The 20914-nt window shown below is 45.9% G+C and overlaps 6 protein-coding genes across 6 annotated transcripts; 2 read left to right on the forward strand and 4 right to left on the reverse strand.

The window, feature by feature from the left end:
* Window positions 1-213: 213 nt before the first annotated feature.
* On the reverse strand, window positions 214-8634 carry N7469_011099 (type I iterative polyketide synthase; the record flags this gene model as incomplete). The annotated part of the gene is made up of 16 exons (XM_056650004.1): window positions 214-1089; window positions 1161-1647; window positions 1707-2056; window positions 2125-2199; window positions 2260-2541; window positions 2586-3452; window positions 3510-3535; window positions 3590-3686; window positions 3751-5930; window positions 5987-6433; window positions 6491-6941; window positions 6988-7100; window positions 7175-7298; window positions 7385-7509; window positions 7568-7896; window positions 7958-8634. 16 exons carry the CDS (start codon window positions 8632-8634, stop codon window positions 214-216), a joined length of 7506 nt encoding a protein of 2501 aa, XP_056495068.1.
* An 824-nt stretch (window positions 8635-9458) lies between these two features.
* N7469_011100 (uncharacterized protein) lies at window positions 9459-10010 on the forward strand (the record flags this gene model as incomplete). The annotated part of the gene is made up of 1 exon (XM_056650005.1): window positions 9459-10010. The coding sequence occupies one exon, from the start codon at window positions 9459-9461 to the stop codon at window positions 10008-10010; it is 552 nt and encodes a 183-aa protein (XP_056495069.1).
* An 820-nt stretch (window positions 10011-10830) lies between these two features.
* N7469_011101 (alkaline phosphatase) lies at window positions 10831-12922 on the reverse strand (the record flags this gene model as incomplete). The annotated part of the gene is made up of 3 exons (XM_056650006.1): window positions 10831-12488; window positions 12550-12752; window positions 12810-12922. 3 exons carry the CDS (start codon window positions 12920-12922, stop codon window positions 10831-10833), a joined length of 1974 nt encoding a protein of 657 aa, XP_056495070.1.
* A 2245-nt stretch (window positions 12923-15167) lies between these two features.
* N7469_011102 (3-hydroxyanthranilate 3,4-dioxygenase) lies at window positions 15168-15895 on the reverse strand (the record flags this gene model as incomplete). The annotated part of the gene is made up of 2 exons (XM_056650007.1): window positions 15168-15714; window positions 15864-15895. 2 exons carry the CDS (start codon window positions 15893-15895, stop codon window positions 15168-15170), a joined length of 579 nt encoding a protein of 192 aa, XP_056495071.1.
* Window positions 15896-17183: 1288 nt separating this feature from the next.
* On the forward strand, window positions 17184-18416 carry N7469_011103 (RNA 3'-terminal phosphate cyclase-like protein; the record flags this gene model as incomplete). Its single annotated transcript, XM_056650008.1, has 1 exon — window positions 17184-18416. One exon carries the CDS (start codon window positions 17184-17186, stop codon window positions 18414-18416), a length of 1233 nt encoding a protein of 410 aa, XP_056495072.1.
* Window positions 18417-19134: 718 nt separating this feature from the next.
* Window positions 19135-20349, reverse strand: N7469_011104 (tellurite-resistance/dicarboxylate transporter family protein; the record flags this gene model as incomplete). The annotated part of the gene is made up of 1 exon (XM_056650009.1): window positions 19135-20349. The coding sequence occupies one exon, from the start codon at window positions 20347-20349 to the stop codon at window positions 19135-19137; it is 1215 nt and encodes a 404-aa protein (XP_056495073.1).
* Between the last annotated feature and the right edge of the window lie 565 nt (window positions 20350-20914).

The following is a 20914-nucleotide window of genomic DNA, read 5'->3' on the forward strand; positions in this document are numbered from 1 at the left end:
TGGTTTTCCTTCATCCAACTCAAATGGGGAAAGAAGGTTGAGAATATTTTGTTGCGATCGGCGTGCAATATCATTGCCAATATTAACGTAGAAAGAAAGAAGAGTGGTTATAATCATTTATGGATATTGTATAGTAGCATACGTCTCTCGTTTATAATATACATTCATCATTCAAGTATGTAACTGAACTCAAGCATATAAAGTAGATATAATTCAACGCTCACGGAGGTCCTTGGTCTGCTTTATCCTCTGGCGAATCTCGTCCAGGATTATTCGAGCAATCTCGCCAATGTTGGTCGCGCCGGCGAGACTACTTAGACTTATTTCGATACCCAAAATTCGTCGGAATTGACCAACAATCTCAATAATGACAATAGAGTCAATAGACGTTTTCGCAAATTGTGTCCTCTCGGCCTCGTTTCTGACCTTGAAGTTCATTTGGTGTGCAATACACTCGAGAATGAGCTCATATAACCGCGGCTGCTCGAACAAAGCTGGGTTTTGTTGGGCTTCGATGAGATGTCTCTTTGTCATATCGAAAATGCTTTCTTCCCCGAACGCGCTCTGCCCTTGTAATCCGATGTTGGCGAATATGCGATAGCGCGCATCACGCCAGGGGATTCGCAGCATAACGTTCGAGTCGATCCGAGTGGTGGCCATGCCTACAATAAGCTGACCCGAGGCAGATATGCCGTCTTTGTCGTAAGGTGCTTCCGATGCAATAATCGTACATTTCAATGCCTCGATAGCTTGACCTTCATTCAAGACTTGAAAATCCCACTGGCGGGCGTGAGCCAGCCATTTTGGCTCCTGTGTAAAGCAGCCGATATCACCAACCGCACCAAGATTGAGAGTAGCAGCTGGCAACCCTCGGGAACGACGATAACGAACCAAGGAGTCTAGATATGAATTTGCTGATGCGTAGCTTGCCTGTCCTATGCTTCCACAAAGGGCAGCAATGGAACTCATGACGACAAAGAAATCCAGCTTCGTAGATTCGAGGGCACGATGCAAGTTCCAAGCTCCCTTGACTTTGGGATCTTGAACTTTAACCCAATCATCGTAATTGGTTTCGAGCATTGGAGCCGGCTAGGGGAAATTGTGTTAGTTGAAAGCGTTCAAGTCCGATCATGCTATAAAAATGCGATTCGCTCACTAACCTTCAACACCATGCCCAGGTGAATCAGACCCGTGATTGGAAATGGAGATGCCGTCACGGCTCGCATCACATCATCCATGTTCGTTACACTTCCAGCAATCGCAACAGGCTGACAGCCCTGAGATTGAAGCTCCCGGAAAAAGGCCTGGTCCCCTGGCGAACGCACACCAGATCGAGAAAGAAAGACCAAATGACGAGCGCCGTTTTCGACAAGCCAGTTGGCCACAGCACGTCCAATGCCTCCTAGACCACCGACTATAAGATAGGCAGCGTCCGATCTAAAGGACACTGTGGAGGCCGTGAATATGGTTTTTGGAATATTGACTACGGAATTTTCGCCCGTAAATTGAATGAGAAGTTTGCCCATGTGCGTTCCACGCTGCATATATGCAAATGCTTCCCGAGTATTCGAGCTATCGAATACCTTCACGGGCCGAATTGGGTGGATTTTCCCTCTCAAACCCAAGCGAGTGAACATGTCACCCAATCTGAAGACGTCGAAGTTTAGCCATATTTTCCCTTAACAACCGAAATCAATAGCACTCACCGTTGGAACCGTTCCGGACTGTCCAGCATAACCTGTAGAAGGTCCACTCCGACGAAAGTACGATTACCTCCGAAAGGTTGCATTTTCATCGTGCCATGGCCAAGAATGTCTCGTTTTCCGATTTCTACCATCTTGCCAAACTTTGCTACGCAATCCCAAGATGCGTGGAGCAGCTCCCCAGCGAGGGAGTTCAGGACGATATCCACACCTCTGCCTTCAGTAGCGTTCATGACATCTGTGACAAAGGACGTGTTTCGAGAATTGAAGATGTTCTTTCGTGGAATGCCAAACATATTCTCCAGGTATTCTACTTTCTGCGGTGTACCCACGGTTGCATATATCTTCCGATACTGATCAACAAGTGTATAATAATCTTGTATGCTCTAGTGCAGAGCATACAAAGAACTTCTGAACTTACCTCGGCTTTCATCATCCGAGCGATATGAATCGCTGCCTGCCCAACTGCACCACACGCAGAGTGAATCAGCACAGACTAAAGACAATCTGTTAGTTTCCCGGATTTCTTTTAATATGTAGTAATTAGGAGGCCCACCTGAGATCGCTCGAGTTGTCCGACAGTGAGAAGCGAGTAGATGGCAGTTGCATAGGCCACCGGAATCGTCGCCGCGTCTTTCATGGACATATCATCAGCAACCGGGAAGCACAATCTGCTCGATGTCACCAGTCGCGAGGTGTACAGTCCAGTACCAAGCGCAATGGCTCTGTCGCCTGGTCGAAGATGCGTTACTCCAGGTCCGACCTGACGGATAACGCCGCTAGCTTCAAGACCGAGCCCACGCTCTCCGTCAATTACACCCAAAGTCACCATAATATCCTGTCTCGTTAGTGAAGGCTCGAAAGAGAGGAGATATAACATACTCGAAAATTTAACCCGGCGTAGTGTACATCCAACTCGACGTCGTCATCTCCAAGGGTAGAAAGCCGACTTTGCTTCCAGGAGATAGAGTCCACACTTCCAGGTCTTTCAACTGCGAGAGCCATTGGAAGTTCCTCTTTCTCGATTGCAGGGGTCAGTTTCTCCATGCTGAGCCAGTGGAAACGACCGGTATGGACAACGCCATCCCGTAGAACAAATTCGCACTCAGGATCCCAGCGGTTTTGAAGAGATTCTCGACGAACTTTTTGATACACCTTGACCAAGGCGTCGACGGCACTGTCGTTGAATCTATCCACTTCGAAAGTTACGAATTCAGCCAATGCCTCCAACCGAGCGGTCCTTGCAAACCCTGTGATCAAACCCGAGGAAGGGTCATCGCACTGCATCTGCGAGGGCTTGGTCACCCATAGCGTTCTTCCCTTGTTTGCCATATAATTCAAGAGACTTTTGTAATCCTCAGCCGACATATCCCCAAGGAAAGGCCCGCTCAGATCCAACAATGAAATAAAATTCCACTTTCCTGAGGAAGGCTGTTCCGTTGGAAGGTTTTCCAAGGTTGCCATATGAACCTTGTACCCTTCGCTTTCGAACTTGGTCCTGATCTTTTCAGCCCAAGATTGGCTCTCTGTGTGACAAAGAAGGTAAATGAGGTCTTTCGTAGGTTGCTTTTGTAAGTTCTTTGCGAGAATTGCTTGCTTCATTGACCAGGGGTAAGCAGACATGGTGCCAGAGTGATGCTCTGGCTGTATGAAGCCGGCTGCAAGAAGTTCGGCTTCCCAGAAATCAGAAGAGAACGAGCTAGGTAACTGTAAGACATCTGGGAGGTTGAAAGGTGCCGGAATCATGCCCTGTAAGTGTATTAGCTAGCAGTTTTCCAATCGATGTCGAGCCTGGGACGAATATACCATGAAGTAGTCAATGAATGGAACGGCTGTCAGGTGTTAGCATACTTGATACAGTGGATGATACATCATTTATAACTTACGTGGAGTAACTTCACGAACAAGTACCCGTCCTTGCGGAGTGAGCAAAGACCTGACTTGCTGCATCAGAGATTTGGATTTGAAAGTCGTTGGCAGATTCTAATGCTTTATTAGCTAGCGTACGCCAAAACTGATACTTAGGTTAAAGATATTATCAACTGACACTGGGGATTATGATCAGGTCATAGCTTTCAGGCGTGAAGTCATGCTCTGAAAATTCGACTTCTGGATCGAGCAGGGCCGACGAGAAGCCTTCGACATTCCGAAACTGCTCATTTGCCTCAGTCAAAAGATCAGAGGACTGGGAGGCCAGTGTATATGTGGAAAAAAGGCGAGTCCCTTCTTCAGACTGTAGGGCTGTCAACATCCCAGATGTTGTTCCACATGTGCTTGGATTGATTTCTAGGATAGCCATAGAGGGATTGGCATGGCCGAGTAAGGAGAATGTATATCCCAAGTCCACTTTTGTAGCCGTAAATTCATACAGCGATTTGAACCCCCGGTCATCTATGAAAAGTTCTGTGAATGAATCTTGGTCATCGATTGCATCCAATACCTTTGTTAGATAACCACGAATAGGTTGAATCCATGGCTCCGACGATTCTGCCAGACCTTCAAGTTCACGGATGAATCTTGAATAAAGAGAGATCGGATCTGAGATTCCTTCGACTAAGTCTGGGAAAACGCCCAGAAGAACATCTTGAAGTCTGCTACTATTCTCTTTCACCCAGGATTGAGATTTCCTGGCACTTGATGGAGAATTTGTTGTACTCATTCCCAAGCGATCGACAAAGTCCACGATGGCGACAATCATTAGTTTGGCCACCACTTCCATGTAGGGTGTCCGCTCCATACTCTTAAACAGGTAGTCAGTTCCAGCCAGAAGATCAATGTCTGGCTTCCATTCCAGACGAGAGCCCAATGGTATTTTGGCCCCAGTGACAGGCATCGGTTTGTTCAAGGAAAGAAACTTTACTCCTTCGAGAACAAAGGCCAGACGGCCACTTGAACGTCCCGTTATAGACCCTCCCATGGCGGATCTCAAAGTTCCAGCTTCACTTTTCAAGAAGCTCGCTTGGAGTGAAAGAATGTCGGTGGCTTCTGAAATGTAGATACTTTCAATAGATACCGGGATGCCGATGTTGGGCATGCGGCGTGATAGCCCGTTACATGATGCGACACCTAGCAGTTGTAGGCCTTGATCGATCACAGTGGGATGGATACGATTCCCTTCCTCGTTTGCAGTAGGGTCAGTCATATCCACCTTTGCGGTTGCATAGTACCTCGTCGGATCGACGGTAATATCATCAAGCTTCCGGAAACACGGTCCTAGGACCAACCCGAGCCCTTCTAAGCTGTCGAACCACATGTTGGATTGAACATCCCGAACTCCTCGAACCTCTCCAATGGTATCTATAATCCCTTGATAACTGTTCCATTTGTCGTCCTTGCCTGCCTTTGCTTGGCCCGAACAGTGCTTTAACCAGCTCGTGCCATCCCAAGCGGAGATGGTGAAATCGTACCATGTCGAGTCAGTGCTGTCAGTAAGCTTGCGTGGGCGAATATTCGTCACAATCTCTGTGTGACCTTTTTCTTTCAAATTCAACGCAGCTTTCATGGAAAGTTCACGGATTGAAAAATCCGTAGAACCGGTTAATTGGCGAATACCCTCGCCAACCATCGAGATATAGCCGACGCACGGAAATACAATGTCATTTTCTATTTTGTGATCCATCAACCAAGAAACATGTCGAACCTGGAGGCGATTCCTCCATGAAGGCTCAAGGGCCGATGATTCTGGTGAACGAGATCCAAGGAGCGGATGGGCGGGAAATTTGGCGTGTCTCCATTCGCGTGATATTCGAGTCTCGTACCAGTGTCTCTTTTCATGCTTCCATGGGTACAAAGGGAGATCTGTGAGATGCTTACCCTTGCCATTTATGGCAACAAAATCCAAAGGTACGCCACCTTGATGCAGCTGACCAATCGTAGAAAACAGACATTCCATCGGGCTTTTGTCCTTTAGGAGAGTCGGGATATACACCAGCTGCGACGTTCGCCCAGATGCCTCAAATATCTGTCTCAATGGGCCGGAAAGTAGAGAGTGAGGTCCCACTTCTAAAATAACTCGGTCGTTTTGGCTAGTCTCAAGCAGGGCATTGATTGACTGATGGAATAGAACGGGTGACTGGATTGTTTGGCGCCAGTATGTCGTGTCCAGCTCCTTGGGTGATGAGATCTGCTGACCTTTCACACAGGAGAAAAATGGAAGCATTGATTCACTTGGGTTAAGGTAAGGACTGATCATTTTGGAATATTGCCGAGCACTCTTCAACATAGCATCTGTGAATTGTTAATCAAGTCATCGTGGAAGCACATTGAGGATGTCGACCACATACCTGAATGATATGCCACTCCCACGGGCAGGCGTTTGAATAGACAGTCTGGGCAACTCGATGCAAGTATTTGCATGACTTGATCTAGTTTATCCGGTTCCCCAGATAGTGTAACATTCTTAGGGCTATTCTCACAAGCAACTGTGACACCATTGGGGAGATAAGTAAGAACATCTGCTTTGCTCATGTCTACGGCAACCATGCCCCCAGGCTCAGTCTGCAATTTTGCCGCTCTTCCCCGGTAATAGCTCAGCATTATAGCAGTCTGCAAGTCTATTGCACCTGCTGCATGCGCTGCTGCAATCTCACCACTTGAGTGTCCCGCAACAGAATTCGGTCGAACACCCCAGTGCCGAAGTAGGTTGACGAGACCTATCTGAACTGCTGTGCATAGTGGTTGTGCAAACTCCGCATCCTCAATCCAGGAGTCATCGGTATCTACCAGGACATCTATATCGAGTTAGGCCTTTCTCAGGTTATCGTCAAGGGCATGTGCAGAGTATGTACCTTCAATCCTCCAACTAGGCGAGTCCTCAAGTGATTGCAAAGCGTCGTCCATTTGCTTGATATCATTACGGAAAAATTCAAGATGAATGAGCAATTCCTTGCCCATTGCAGGCCACTGAGCTCCCTGTCCAGAGAAAACGAATGTCACCTCCCGAGAGCAAGAGTCAGAAGTTAAAGGAATGCTGGCGTGACGGGCTGGGATCATGGATTCCCCGTTCGCAATGAGATAGCTGCGAAATCGCAAATGGTCCCGTCTAGATCCGAGTGTATATGAAGCATCCTGAAGTGCACCTGGGTTTTGCTCAAGGTATTCACGTATCTGGGTCTCTCTTCTGTTCAAGGAATCTTCCGAACTAGTTGATATCGCGAGGAGCTTGTATTCGTTTGACGTACGGACGCCATTGACATATGGCCTTTCCCCACAAAATGAAGATGCAGAATCAATAATAACCTGCAATGTGTCATTAAAAGTCGAAAAATCCAACTAGGTGGCTTACATGTGCGTTGGAACCCCCAACACCGAAACAGTTGACGCTCACTCTTTCGGCACAACCCTCTGGCCAAGGAGTAAGTTCGAGAGGAACTTTGAGTCCAGCTTTTTCAAAGGGAACTTATGAGAAGTCAGTCATTTCTTGCACATCTTATATTGGTTTGCATCAGTATTGCGTCTTTTTGCCAACTTACTTCGTGGATTGGGGTGTTTAAGGTGAATATTGGGAGGAATTGACCTATGCTCTAGAGCTAGCACAGCTTTGATTACACTGGTGAGGCCTGACGCTCCCTCCGAGTGTCCCATATTTGGCTTGGTCTAGATGAAGCATTGATATGAGTATTCAGGTAAAAGATCACCAAAGAACAGGAAATACAAGACACGATGGGTTTGAAGCAACTGACCGAGCCCATTAGGATCCCCTTGTCGAAGACTTTTGCAATCACGGATGTCTCAATCACATCCCCTTTTTGTGTCCCTGTGCCATGGCACTCAAAGAATCCTGTCTTAGAGAAATCATCGATGCCCGCTTTTTGGTAAGCCCTTCTGATTAGTATTTCCTGGCTCTCAGGCCGAGGTACACCCACCATGGGGGGAATTTCCGTCGGAATTGATCGCCGTTGCACGAATAACCGCTCTGATCGGGTCTTCTTTCAGCAATGCGAGGTCAAGTTTCTTTATCAAAATGGCATTCACGCCTTCGCCTCTTCCGTATCCATCTGCGCTTTCATCGAAGGTTTTGCAAAGACCGTCGGGCGAGAGAGCCCCGTAAGCTGAAATGGAGGTAGATGTAGTAGGTGTCAAAATGAGATTGACACCTGCAACTACAGCCATTTCACACTCATCGGACTCTACAGCCTGACAAGCATGGTGCAAAGCTGTCATTGAGGATGAGCATGCCGTTCGATACATAACACTACCAAAAGGTCAGACAATATCCCCGACGGTTGCCACAAGATCTGAACTCGATCACTAACCTGGGGCCCCTGAAGTCAAATAAACGGGAAATTTGATTTGCTACAGCGAAGTCGTGGTTGCAGGCAACGTGATTGCGGTCATGATCCTCTCGATCGTGTACTGCCATCTCCATCCAGTCGTTTCCAAATGCCCCGACAAAGCAGCCAACATTTTTGCCGGCTAAGTCAGTTTCACCTGCGTTTTCGATACATTCCCATACAACTTCCGCCAGTAGTCTTTGCTGGGGATCAAGTCCAGCCACGAGTTGTGGTCGGAGATGAAAAAAGTCTGCATCAAACTTCGCCGGGTCATCCTGGAGAAAGTAACCACCCGCCGTTCGTACGAAGTCGGGACGAGTTGCACTGTGATGTGCACTCATATTGTAACGAGATACTGGGATATTGGAATGCCCATTTCGTTTTTGTACAAGGAAGTCCCATAATTCCTCGGCAGTCCGGACACCTCCCGGGAGTTTCATACCCATGCCAGTGATGGCCACTATGCCTGGCTGCGAAGGCGTCCTATCAGACCCAGAGTTCGGATTGACGAGGAAATTCTTTGGCGAAAGCATCTCCGGTGTATTTGAATGAAGTTTGCCATTTACTTGATGGTGCTCACTATCTGGTGTGATCACTGAGTGTTCTATATCGGATTCGGGCGTTTGAACAACACTATCGACAGAGGGTAAGGTATCCATGGCGACTTAAGCACGAGAAATTAATCGTTATATACTGGAAAATAGAATTTCTAACTGAGAACTAAATTGGCCAGTGTCATTTATATGACCCATGTACTCCGTCTACATAGTCTGTTCATGAAATGAGTTGAGTATGAGAAACTACTATCCGTAGTATGAATCATTTGGAAATTTGGAACAAGTCAATCGTCAACTTTATTGATCAACCATGTGTTTTAGATACATCAAAGCTCCTCAGATTTTCATTGGCCGTCAATTGGTCTCATTGGTTGCCAATTGATCGACAGATATTCCCGCGCGACACGCGTCAAACTAGAGGAATTCATGCATCTGAGGATCCAGTACAGTTAGTTCCTTGCATGGCGACGAACCGGCAATCTACAAGATGCAGGATCGAATGCAGCAAAGAGTCTATCTTAATCTATCATACGTAAATTCTACCTAGTGAATGTGTAGGTTTGTGTACTACTTATGAAGGTTTGTTAATCAAACAATAGAGCAAATACGTTGTATCATACGCACTCACGAATGGATCTTCAAATGTCATCATGGCGCCATCTGTAAGGAGCTGAGAATTGCCTCAATGAAAAACTTTACTGGTTAAGGATTACTGACTTGTTTCTTGGAATATCCCTCCTTGTACGTGGAGCAAAGCTCCTACATATTTCTCCAGAATTCTTAAACTCGATTCTACCAACCAAAATCATACAACATCTTCATTGCTTGTTAAAGAAAGTCGTTTCTCAAGACTTTACTCATCAATTCACCCACTCAGTATTCGAACATCATTTACGGGTTATTTTCAACCACCTAGCCGACTCAAGATGCGTCCCACTCAAATTTTGACTATCATCTCGGCTGCCGGCATTTCCTTCATTCCAAGTGTTAGTGCCGCACTCGGTTTCGACTGTCTCCAAACCCTCCACAGCCTCGATACGCCTCGATTCGTCAAAGTCGTCCAAGAAGTCTCGTGCAAAGCTGGCTGCGAGCCCCGTTCACTAGCCTGGGCCAGCCATGGGAAGGAAATGATGCGTGGATTGATTGAAGACGGATCCGCATACTCCCAAATCACCGAAGGGAAGGCAGCGGCAGCCGACTTTCTCGATAGTGTATTCGAGAACTTGCGAGGCAAGTGTGAAGAAAAGCTCAACGGGGGTCACATGTGTCAGGACGAGGAGCAACTTCAGGAGACTACGGCTTGCGTCAAGCGAAACAGCCGATGGGCTGAGCTCAAAGCTCTTCCGGTTCTTCTCCCCTTTGCTAAAGAGGAGAACTGCAGGCGCCTCGGTGAGTACCTGAACAGTGAACAGCTTTGGAAGAAGGACCTTCCATCCCGAGCGCAATCCTATGCAGACCACTGCCATGATGAGCTCTAGCTTCTGGTAATTACCCGGTCCCCCTTGACATTTACAATGACAATTGGATTCAGGGTTTACTGATCAAGACCAGGTATGCGGCGAAATATCAGCTGTCTGCTCAAGGTATCAAGTGATGAAGACGCGAAATCGTGAAATCGAAACTGGATAAGCCATCCCCGGCTTCCTCCAGTTCATATTAAGGTTATCCCGTCTTCTTTTCCCTTGGTAAACGGTGGAGCTGTGTGAAATATATTGGGGTTCTATTTGCCCTTCCGCACAGTAGCGATCAACACGCGAGAGTTGTAGATCGTCTATTGTATACATCATTCCTATATAACTCTGTTTCTGCCATCAAACCCGAAATTGACTTCATCAACTTCTCCATTCCATACGACATACAGACACAAATAAGATCGGAAGCCATCCATGGTTTATCATAGTTTTCACTAGTGGTATAAATGTTCAAGGACCGAATAACCCATATGCCATTCACCCGAGTTGCTATCTCTATTGTAGTACACAGCGGTAAAACCTATCCGACCCACGACTCCTATGAAAATTTGTCAATGCGTGTTTTGATAACATGGCAGAGAAGAAGAATATTTTGAAAACTCACACCCAGCTAATTCTTGGTCATTAGTTTCTTCATATACAAACAGAGAATGATTTATTAGACCAAATTATTGTCTCCGCCCCAAGGAATTTGAATGGTTCATATAAGTTACTGTATTCAAGCGATTTCTAATATCAAACATGATTACTCTCGTCTTTTCTGGGCAGGGTACCGTTATATCTCTAAATACTTTCAACTCATACATCCCCAGGGCTTTACTCCTCACTAGTGCCCTCCATGCTTGTTGCCAATCTCCGCCAAACCAAGACATTCCGCCATATTAAAGAAGATATCAATCGAGTTATATACACCACCAAACAATTCTTGACATGGTCCCTTTGCAAATACCGGTACATCTGTCAGAGAGTGCACACCCTGGTCTGCAGAAACAGGCAGAGTGCCATTAATCAAGAATCCGGTGACGGCATCCTTGTAGTTAACATAGTAACCGTTTTTCTTATCCTTGGCTGCAACAGCGGGAGTTCGTGGTCCTTCGCTATGCACCTGGTAGTTTTCCCGGTGATCGGGGAAAGCAACAACTCCAGCATGAAGTGTATATCGAGGATCCCACCGAGCAGGGAAGTGAACACCCTCGGAGTACCGCAAAGACTTTGGTCCACCAACGGTATACTGCGATAGACCTGAATTCTGGTAGTAGCCAATGGCATTTCGCTTATTGCGGTCATCTTCCTGGGCATCAAGATAATCCGTATCAACGGACCCAGTGACATCGAAACCGTGACCGTGATCGGCTGTAACCACAATGAGAGTTTCTTCAAGTTCGCCGAGGCTCTCGAGTTTCTCAATTGTGGCACGAACAGTGTCATCTAGTTCCAACAATTCTCCAAGTGATCGGTCATAGTCGAGAGTGTGCATTTGTTTATCGATACTTGCAGCCTCGGACATGAGGAAGAAACCGTCATCACTATGGCGTTCGTGCAGGACATCAATGGCCTTCAGAGTCATATCTTTGAGACCTGGGAGATCATCTGCGTCACGGCCAGAGCCATCCGGGTAATTGCTCTGGTTGAGAAGATTACTTTGGTAAACATTGCGATCAAGCCAAGTCTCCAGGTTGGACGTTTGGAAAACGCCCAGAAGCTTCTCATCGTTGGGAGCATTCTCCAACGCAGTGTTATTCCAAGCAACATTATATCCCTTCTCAGCGAACAAATCATAGTAATCACGAGGAGTATCCTCAGACTTGAGGAAATTCTCAGCACCGGCGCCGAGCAAAACGTCCGGGCCATTCCAATTCGTCCACTCATAATCCTTGAGACCTTCATAGTAAGCACTGATAACATGATCGTACTCGCCGCGGTCACTTGTATGAGCAGCCAGTCCAGCAGGGGTTGCATCGGCAAGGAAAGCAGTTGATACAATTCCTACACCTCCATCAGGATTCCGACGACGGAATACTTCGACAATATTTTCAAACTTTGGGTCATCAAAAGGATCACTGGATGAATCAACGTAGACGTTCAACGCATTGACGGTTGTTTTGTGGCCCGAGTAAAGAGCAGTCGCGGAATTCGCCGAATCGGTGATAAACGAGTCCATAGAATGCGTCATTTGGTGTCCAAGGATAGGAAACTTATCCAGAGCCATCTTCGTCATGTACTTGCCATTGATGCTGCGGTGAGCCATCAGACGAGCTGCGGTAATCATGTTGGTCGTCATTCCATCGCCGACGAACAAAATCACATTCTTTGCACGTCGCTTCGTGGGCATGTCACGCACAAGCCAGTTTGCCACGGTCTTCTTGTGTCCGTAGTATGTGAGAGTTGCCTCATACTCTCCTGGTTCGTAAAGGGCGACTCTTCGATAGGCCTTGGCAGTGACATTTACAAGCGAAGGTTGGTTTGCATCCTGCGCAAATAGGTCTATCGAGACGGGGGTTCAGGAAATTGCTGAGTATTCTTGCTAGGGGAAGAAAGTACATACCCTCATACCAAGTAAAGTTCCATCTCTCTAGCTCCGGCTCCTTGACCTTGAAGTACTTGGCTGCAGAGACAGAGTGACCACCTTTTTTGGCAATAGTAAACTTGAAGTCCGAGTCTGGTTCTCCAACACGGGCTTCAGAACCGTTGACTGGAGAGTGCACTTCAAGGCGAATGTCAAAATATTGACCTGGAAGAAAGTCTGCCCTTTGAAAGGGGAAGAGTTAGTCGCTTTGTTTCAAACTACAAAGAGCAGGGACATACTGATCCGGTGGAAACACGCAGCCCAGATCTGGACAGCCACCCAGCCGTTGAAAGGTCTGAGCAGCTGCACACGACAAGGTACATGCCGTTGCGAGGATTGACAGGGGTCGCATAATCGCCAAGCCAATTATATCTACCTCTTGGGGGATAGAGTAGAAATCTCAAAGAAAGGGAGAAAAACAGGCTTAAATAGAACTCAGCCTGCTAAGCGATTGAAAGCGCAGTGCAAACATCTCTACCTCGATTCCTGGCATTACATTACATGCCAAGGGTCATCGCTCTGGGAATTGGGAAGTCAAATCTCCGATACATCTTGGCTGTGGAAGTTCTCTGATTCTGACTGGAAGGATATGTTCTAGACAGCTCAAGTCAGCGAGATGGGCGTTGCATGGTCCATCGATAAACTATTTGAGTCACAGCAAATCGAAGCAATGCGCCTTCTGCACGTGCGGCACCGCCGAGCTTTGTTTGGAAGTCTTGGAAGTCTTGGAATTGCTTTGCCAAGGGGGGAAATTCTTGGCTTCGATCCTCTCGCGCGGATTTCCCGATGGATGGGGCCCGCGTCGGAGTTGGCCAGCATCCGAGTCTTTCCTTCATATGATGAGATACTAAAGAGCAAGAGACAAAATTCCTATTCGTTGACGAGGTTTTTGATAGCATTTTTGTTTACTGGCTGAGTAAATAGGTCTTTGGAGGTAGATAGAATATCGATAGAGCAATACTTCGTAGTAGATTTTAGGGGTTTACATTGGAATTATTCCCCTCTTCGGCTACAATATCTTAATAATTTTCCAAGGCTAAGTTGGAAGTGCAGGACTATTATATCATTCCAACAAAGGTAAATAAATCACGCAAAAAAAATTGAAATACGAATAGATATCACAATCCAAGTCCGAACAAAAAAGTATCATCCCAAAAAATGACAACGGTGGGATTCGAACCCACGCTCTTTCGAACTGGTGAGACAGCGAGAAATGCCAAGCATTTCTGCTTACCTAAAACCAGCACCTTAACCACTCGGTCACATTGCCTTGTAAGCCCTAAAATTTTCCATTTTGTGTTATCGAACTCCCACTTATTCTTCTTAATCTGGCAAATTAAAGTCGTATGTATACCTATCATAGGTTTGCATTTATTGTTATGTAAAAGTGTAGGAGTGGAATTTTGGTATTTGAAATTTGAAGCCACAACATAGTATGATGAGTTTTGTATGAACAGCGTCTACGAATATAATAGAACTCAAATCGCATACAGATAATCTATAGCCGTATTCCTCGAAGCTCTGCAGTACACTCTAATAATGTTAAGCTAATTGAGAATAGTCCCGAGAATGAACGTGGAAACATATTAAATGCCTGGCATAATAAAGTGTGGCATTTCCGAGGATTGGATCGTTGTCTATCGTTGCTCCTGAAGAGCGGGCAGGCCACTGTGTCCGTTAACTGTATAAGTCCCTTAAGCCCTATCAAATCAGATCGGCGATCGAACTAATCAGCACCAAAGAAAACGCGGACCATCGATCTTCATTGATCTTTACTTTCAGACTCCAGGGCCTAGCTCTAGAATTGCAAATCATTGTTTAAATTGGACGGCTTTAGTTTGGAAATGCATGCTACTAATTTTACTCTATCTAATGGCGGCCAAGCAACTCTGCATATTACTATCCATACAAGCCCTAGCACAATATACTCGGTCCTCTTGCGGGATTTGGCCCCGCTAGAACCTTGCATGGCCATTTTGTACCTGCCGATGATGGTTAATTCAAGCATGTCATATTCCAAGGAATTTGTGATTAAACAGGCTTCGTTCAGAGTGTCTGACCATGTCATATCAATGAAGTACTTGATGCAGAGTGTATGTTAATCTCCCTAGGAAACATGTGAAGCTCACTAACAGTATCACGGTATTTCGATGCTGTTTTGTATGCATCTGCACCGGAGATGTTCAATACAACCTTTCGCGCTAGTGCAAGTGGAATGCTCTCCTGCCTGGAACGAATAGCAAGCATTGTTGCTCCAATCGTAGGGCAGAATTATATTGCAGAAGGCTTTGCTGGAGTCCTCTGACTGGGCGCAGGTGGTATTTGGGTATCTGCTTTGCTTCTCTGTTTCTTACCAATTGAAATGAGAAATAGACAGATGTTTTAGCGAGAACTCATTGCATGTAATGCAATGGGCTTGGCTCAGGGCTTAGCTTTTACAAAAGCGCAACTGATCTAATATTTGTATACTCACTATAGTCACTTGCTGGAAAGATTATCACCTTCGTTGGGTATCACTCATATTCATCAGTACCAAATACATATCTCGGAATGATTCAGAAATAGGAAGCTAAGACATCCATAGACAGTATCACTCCTTACTCCGGTTGGGAAGATGGCTGAACAATTTCACCTTCAGCATATTTCGTCGCCGCAACCTGTCCACAATTTTTACACCTCCTCTTCTCCTCATCAGCCCCGAATTCCTCCACAACAGCCTTCACCTGCGTCCCTAAATCTGTACAGATAAATTGCTTCTCCCATACGATCTCATTACAACCCCGACAATACCATTGCATTTTATCAACCGCACCCTCAGCCCGCGGTTGTTCCATGACTACACCGACTGTATCTTTAAATCGTACCGGACAATGTGGGGTATTGGCCGGAAGTAAGAAAATCGATCCTTCGTGAATGGGGATGTCTTGAAAAGTAGGAGGAGTCGTTGATGCGTCGACGGTCTTGAGTAGCATTGATCCTTTGTATTGATAGAAGAATTCGGGGGTTGTGTTGATGTGGTAGTCTGTTCGGGCATTTGGTCCGCCGACGATCATCACGGTATATCCGGCTGTTGCGGGTGATGATGGGTGGTAGACGCAGTAGTTATTTACGGGTGGTTGGAGTAAATGAGAGTTCTCCTTGAGCCTGTGATATATTAGTTGAGTCTTGGTCTTACACTAGTGTTGATCTTGAAGCTCTTTGAGGGTCATTCGCGGTGGTCGGCAGGGTCTCCGGAACCCCGCGGTTATAATTAGTGGGGGGCAAGAAAGATATGCAGTGAATCTGCGGCTTACCATTTGGGAATATTGAGAGCTGGAGGTAACATGATAGCAGTTAATCTCGAAAAGAGATCTCTTCGGAGTTATAGAAAGAAAAGGATGAAGGTTGAAGTTGAGAAAAGAGAATCTCCCCGAAACCGGAAATTAACCATCAAAAAAGCTTAGATAAGTCAATCGCATCAAGTGGGGACATCAAGTATACACTACAAGTACATATTCAGAAGTTGAAGTTATTATTGTTGTTGTTGTTTATTGCCTTTGATTTAATTTATTATTCAACATAAATTATTTAAGAAATCTTGCAGACATGCACTATTGAATGTTTTTATGTGGAAATGTGACCCATCAGATCGTGTAATGAGCGAGCGTTATACGGGATAAGAGCCACGATGTGGACGTTAGAAAGCAAGGCAGACCATTTCTCTTCTTCCAGCCCTTTGCTCTCTTTGATTACACTCCATTCGGCTCGCACTTACTAATGATGTTGAGTATTCATATTCCATAACTGTTTCGGTATGTACCCTTGAGCGCGTGGTCATTTCCACAATAGTAAGTTAGCTAGTCTTTCCCATCAACATACTATCTCCATCACCATCAGATTAAATCAGGGATATCTATATCTATATTCGGGCAATATGTATATCTACTGTCTCTTTTGAAGTTGAATGAACATTGAAAAGTGCTAAATTGCTGGGGTAATCAGTACAGGACCAGGCTATAGATGAAAATTGCTATTGATAGAATGAGAGCACAACTAAGACTCAGGTTTATTTTTTTTTAAAAAAAGGTTACATACTCAACGGTATCTCACACTCAGATTATCTCATCCTCATCTGTAACTTGTCTAGCAAATCAGATGGGTAATTCAAATTGGTTTGCACAACTGATGTTGTCATCGAAACTATCCACGTTAGACTAACGGATTTTGTAGTTCTCAAACTATCGAGATTTGGTAAGCTCTTGTTATCACAAGGATGTCTTTATTATACAGGCTCATCTCTAAACACGTTTTACGTCGTCTGCTTCTCATTGTCCACTTCGTGTCTAGGGAACTTCATTCTTAAATGGTAGACCCAACTAGTAATACATATAAGTGTAATTACACAGATCGAATAATAACAAGGCTCTTGATTCAGGGTATCACCATCTCGCTAAATAATTTAAAACTAATAAAATCAATGTTGATCGAAAGTGATGATTTGTATACTTCGGAGATAAAAATCGGAATTAACCCGGTGCCCCGGCCCGGAACAACCTTTCACCGCCAATTTTTTTCGGAGCCGCGCGACGTTGATAGGAAAAGCCCTCCACTTCAGCATCGCATCGCAAAACACAATGGCGACACAACAACCCCCACTGCGGTTTACATCGCATCATAATCTGCTTCATCGTCTGGTGTTATCCACACTTACCGGTCGAACCGTCCATATTTCGCAAATTCGCGCTTCGTCGCCCACAAACCCCGGTCTGGCACCACATGAGATTTCTTTCCTGCGTTTGCTCGAAGCAGTCACCAATGGCTCCCAAATGGAAATTTCTTATACGGGTACGATCTTGGTGTATAAGCCTGGTCTGATTACGGGTAGTTCGACTACATCCGGTGCAAGTGGAACTGGTAATAGCGCGAGTGGAAGCTTCATTCGACAGGAATTACCATCAAATTGTACTCGCGGTCTGAGTTACTACCTCATCCCACTGTGTCTCCTTGCACCTTTTGCCAAAGCCCCGATGAAGGTCCTTTTCACTGGACCCGGTGTGATCACATCTTCCACGCCGACTGGAGATATGTCCGTTGACAGTGTGCGAACCGCCATTCTCCCGTTATTCAACCAATTTGGAATGTTCAACAACGTCGAGCTACGAATCTTGCGGAGGTCCAACCCAGGTCCGAACGGTCGAGGAGGTGGCGGTGAGGTACAATTCGTCTTTGGTCATCAGATCCGCCTGCCGAAGACTCTGCATCTGATGAACCCAGGCCGTATAAAGCGAATTCGTGGTGTTGCGTACTCGGTCGGTGTCTCAGGTTCCAACAATGCCCGCATGATTGAAACTGCCCGTGGTATCCTCAACCCAATGAGTCCGGATACTTACATTTTCTCCGATGTCGCCTCTGCACCACTACTACCGGCCCCGGATAAGAACAACCCCAACGCAAAGAAGAAGATCGGTCTTGGATTCGGTCTTTCGCTCGTCGCTGAGTCCTCAACAGGCTGTTTATTCTCGGCAGATGTCGCTTCTCCTCCTTCTGGCGGTGAGCCTCCCGAGGATATTGGAAAGAAATGCGCATTCCAGCTTCTGGAGACTGTTTCCAAAGGCGGATGCGTTGCCCCAGCGGCCGCAAGTACCATGCTGACCCTCATGACCATGGGATCGGAGGATGTTGGTCGATTGCAAATTGGTCGGGATGTCATCGCAGACCCCAATATCATCCAACTTGCCCGTGACTTGGCCAAATTCGGCGCTCCTGGATGGGGTATTCGAGATGCAGCGGGAGAGAACGAGAACGGCGATGTGATCGTCAGTGTAGTGGGACGTGGAATCGGTAATGTTGGCCGTAAGGTGGCTTAATCTACCTTTTCCCTTGTACTCTGGTTTCCCATCAAAAGTTCTTGTCTTCGAACCTACATATCATGATACCCGATGTCTCTCAGGGTTTCCGTTTGTGGAGCTCTAAATTCGCATTGCATCGCATTTCTCTTGGGTGGTTAACAAAGGGGCGTTCTGTGTGTATACTAGGCAATAAAAGTGTTGATATAATTTTATATTAGATGGTTACTTTTACCACTAAGGTATCTGCAGCTTATAGAAGTCTGACGATGCGAATTGTAAGTTGACTATTAAAGCCTCCACGCCTGAGGAGAGATTTCTTTTATTCTCAATATTTTACACTGTGTTCGTCCGGGTACTTGTCCCATAACTGAGAATATTCCAAGCTTTAAATGGTGTGGAAGACTTGTCCTGTTAATCACTCCTTTCATGCCTACAGCACTACTGCTTCATGGTATATTCTTGCTACTGGTAACTCAATGAGATAGATTACTAGAAGAGAAAGTCTGAATAATTGAAAGATATCTTTGAAAAGAAAAGTCTGTATCTCTAGCTCTATAAATTGAGTCCCAGTTCGCTCAAACGCCGACGATGCGTATATATCCAAACCCAAGACAAAAGTAACCAACGCTGTAAAAAGAAAGGCTAAAGACAGAAGTCAAAGAAGGAGAGCAGAAAGAAGGTCCAAAGCATATATAAAAAAAAAAGAAACATGCCAAAGAATGTGCAACAATATAATTCAATCAGAAACATCCTCATCCTTTCCAGGATACATGATGTCCTGCCGAATAACAGCCCGAATATGACTGACAAAAACAAATATCCACATGCAAATAATGCAAATAGACATTGCCGAGCCAAATCCCTGGATCCCCTTACTCTCAAAAGAGTTGCCCAATGTGATAGTCGCAATAGTAAACCCGGTATTAGGGAAAACCATCGCCCACCAACTAAGATGGAATGCAGTCGGAGGTGATCGAACAACAGCAATCAAAGCAATGCAGAAAAACCACAAGCTCAAAGCCCAGAGAAATGCACCAGCAGCTAGGGCCAGTATCTCCAATGTCCGTCCATCTTGGGCTGAATCCTCAGTACCCATCACACTGAATGTAGCGGGTAATCCTCGAGCCATGCCCACAAGAGCCAAGGCCGTGAAAGCAGGAGGACCAACACAGATGAACATACCAGGACGATGTTCACGATTCGGTAAACCGGACTCCATCAATCGTCCGATATAATGTGCGTACATCATGAAACTGAGACAAAAGCCCAATCCTTGAAAAGTCATACCAGCCGTTACAATTGGAATAGCGGAGCGATCTGGTTGACGCTCTGCAATGACAGAGGCAATGGTACCGCTAAGCATGATTGGAAATGCAGGTAAGACCCAAGAAGGCATCATTGTTTGGAGACGATATGTGACGGAGGAAAAGACGAAGCTGTATTGTAGAGCTGCAACGGCAAAGGTACAGACACAGTAAAGCCAGAAGAGGACTTCCAGTGTTGTGGAGAAGGATTGAGCAGGATCATCACCGAAATACTTCTCTAACCCTGTTATTATAGTTGCAACTGACAACCAGAATGTTGGGAAGAAAAGCCCTTCTCGATCATGTCTGAGGGATTCAACTAGACCGCCGTGAATGAGGAAGCGAGCTGCCATTAGAGAGCATACTAGGGCGAAGAGAACGAGGTTGAAAAGGTAAACTGCAATGCCGATTTCGTCCAGACCTTTGAATCGGTTGGGCTGGGTTGCTAGGAGGAGAGCTAGTCCTCCTGTGCTCATGGTCAAGGTGTACCATGCCCAAGTGAAATGGCGAAGGCGTTGACGGAAGTCCAGAGGAATGTGTTTGGAGGGTTTCTCTGCGTCGAGGATGGGTGTATCGGAGTGGTTGGAATGGGAGGAGTGTGGTGGGAGTTCATAAGCCTCTACGCCGAGGAGACCTGGATGAGACATTGTGAAGTGTGTTTGATAGAAACTGAGTCCAGTGTAGTAGTAGGGATTGTATATCTCTTGAAATCAATACACCAGAAGGATGATGGGATGAAGTGTAAATAATATGAATGACCGAGTCAGGACTGGGTATAAATGTCCGTATAGATATGAGTAAACAAATGAAAAACTTTAAGATGCAATGCAATGTAACACCAACGAGACGAGTGTAAATGAATAGAAATGCAATTGAATAATGAATATAATCTCCAGAAAAGGAGCGAAATCACTCTCCATTTATTAACCTCCTCACAACGACGCACATGGCCAGGTAACCACCATTGATTCACTCTTCCATTCAACGCTTGAACGAGGATCCACGGCCAAGAAAAAACCAAGGCCTCCGCGCTACATAGAATTGAAGATGGTAGCAAGGAAGGGGGTTCCTCCTGAAAAGCGTGGCAAACCGACCTACCAGCGTCGACATAGTTATCAGGACCCATCGAAGCCGCGAAGGTACCAAGAAATTCACAATAGATCGGCCCAGTCCATCGGGCTCGGCAGGATTCACTAACCCCATTCAAGTTAT

The sequence above is a fragment of the Penicillium citrinum genome (genome assembly GCF_028827155.1).
Source record: "Penicillium citrinum strain IBT 23319 chromosome Unknown utg000010l:1.0-1229701.0:1.0-1230130.0, whole genome shotgun sequence".
Classification (NCBI taxonomy): Eukaryota; Fungi; Ascomycota; class Eurotiomycetes; order Eurotiales; family Aspergillaceae; genus Penicillium; species Penicillium citrinum.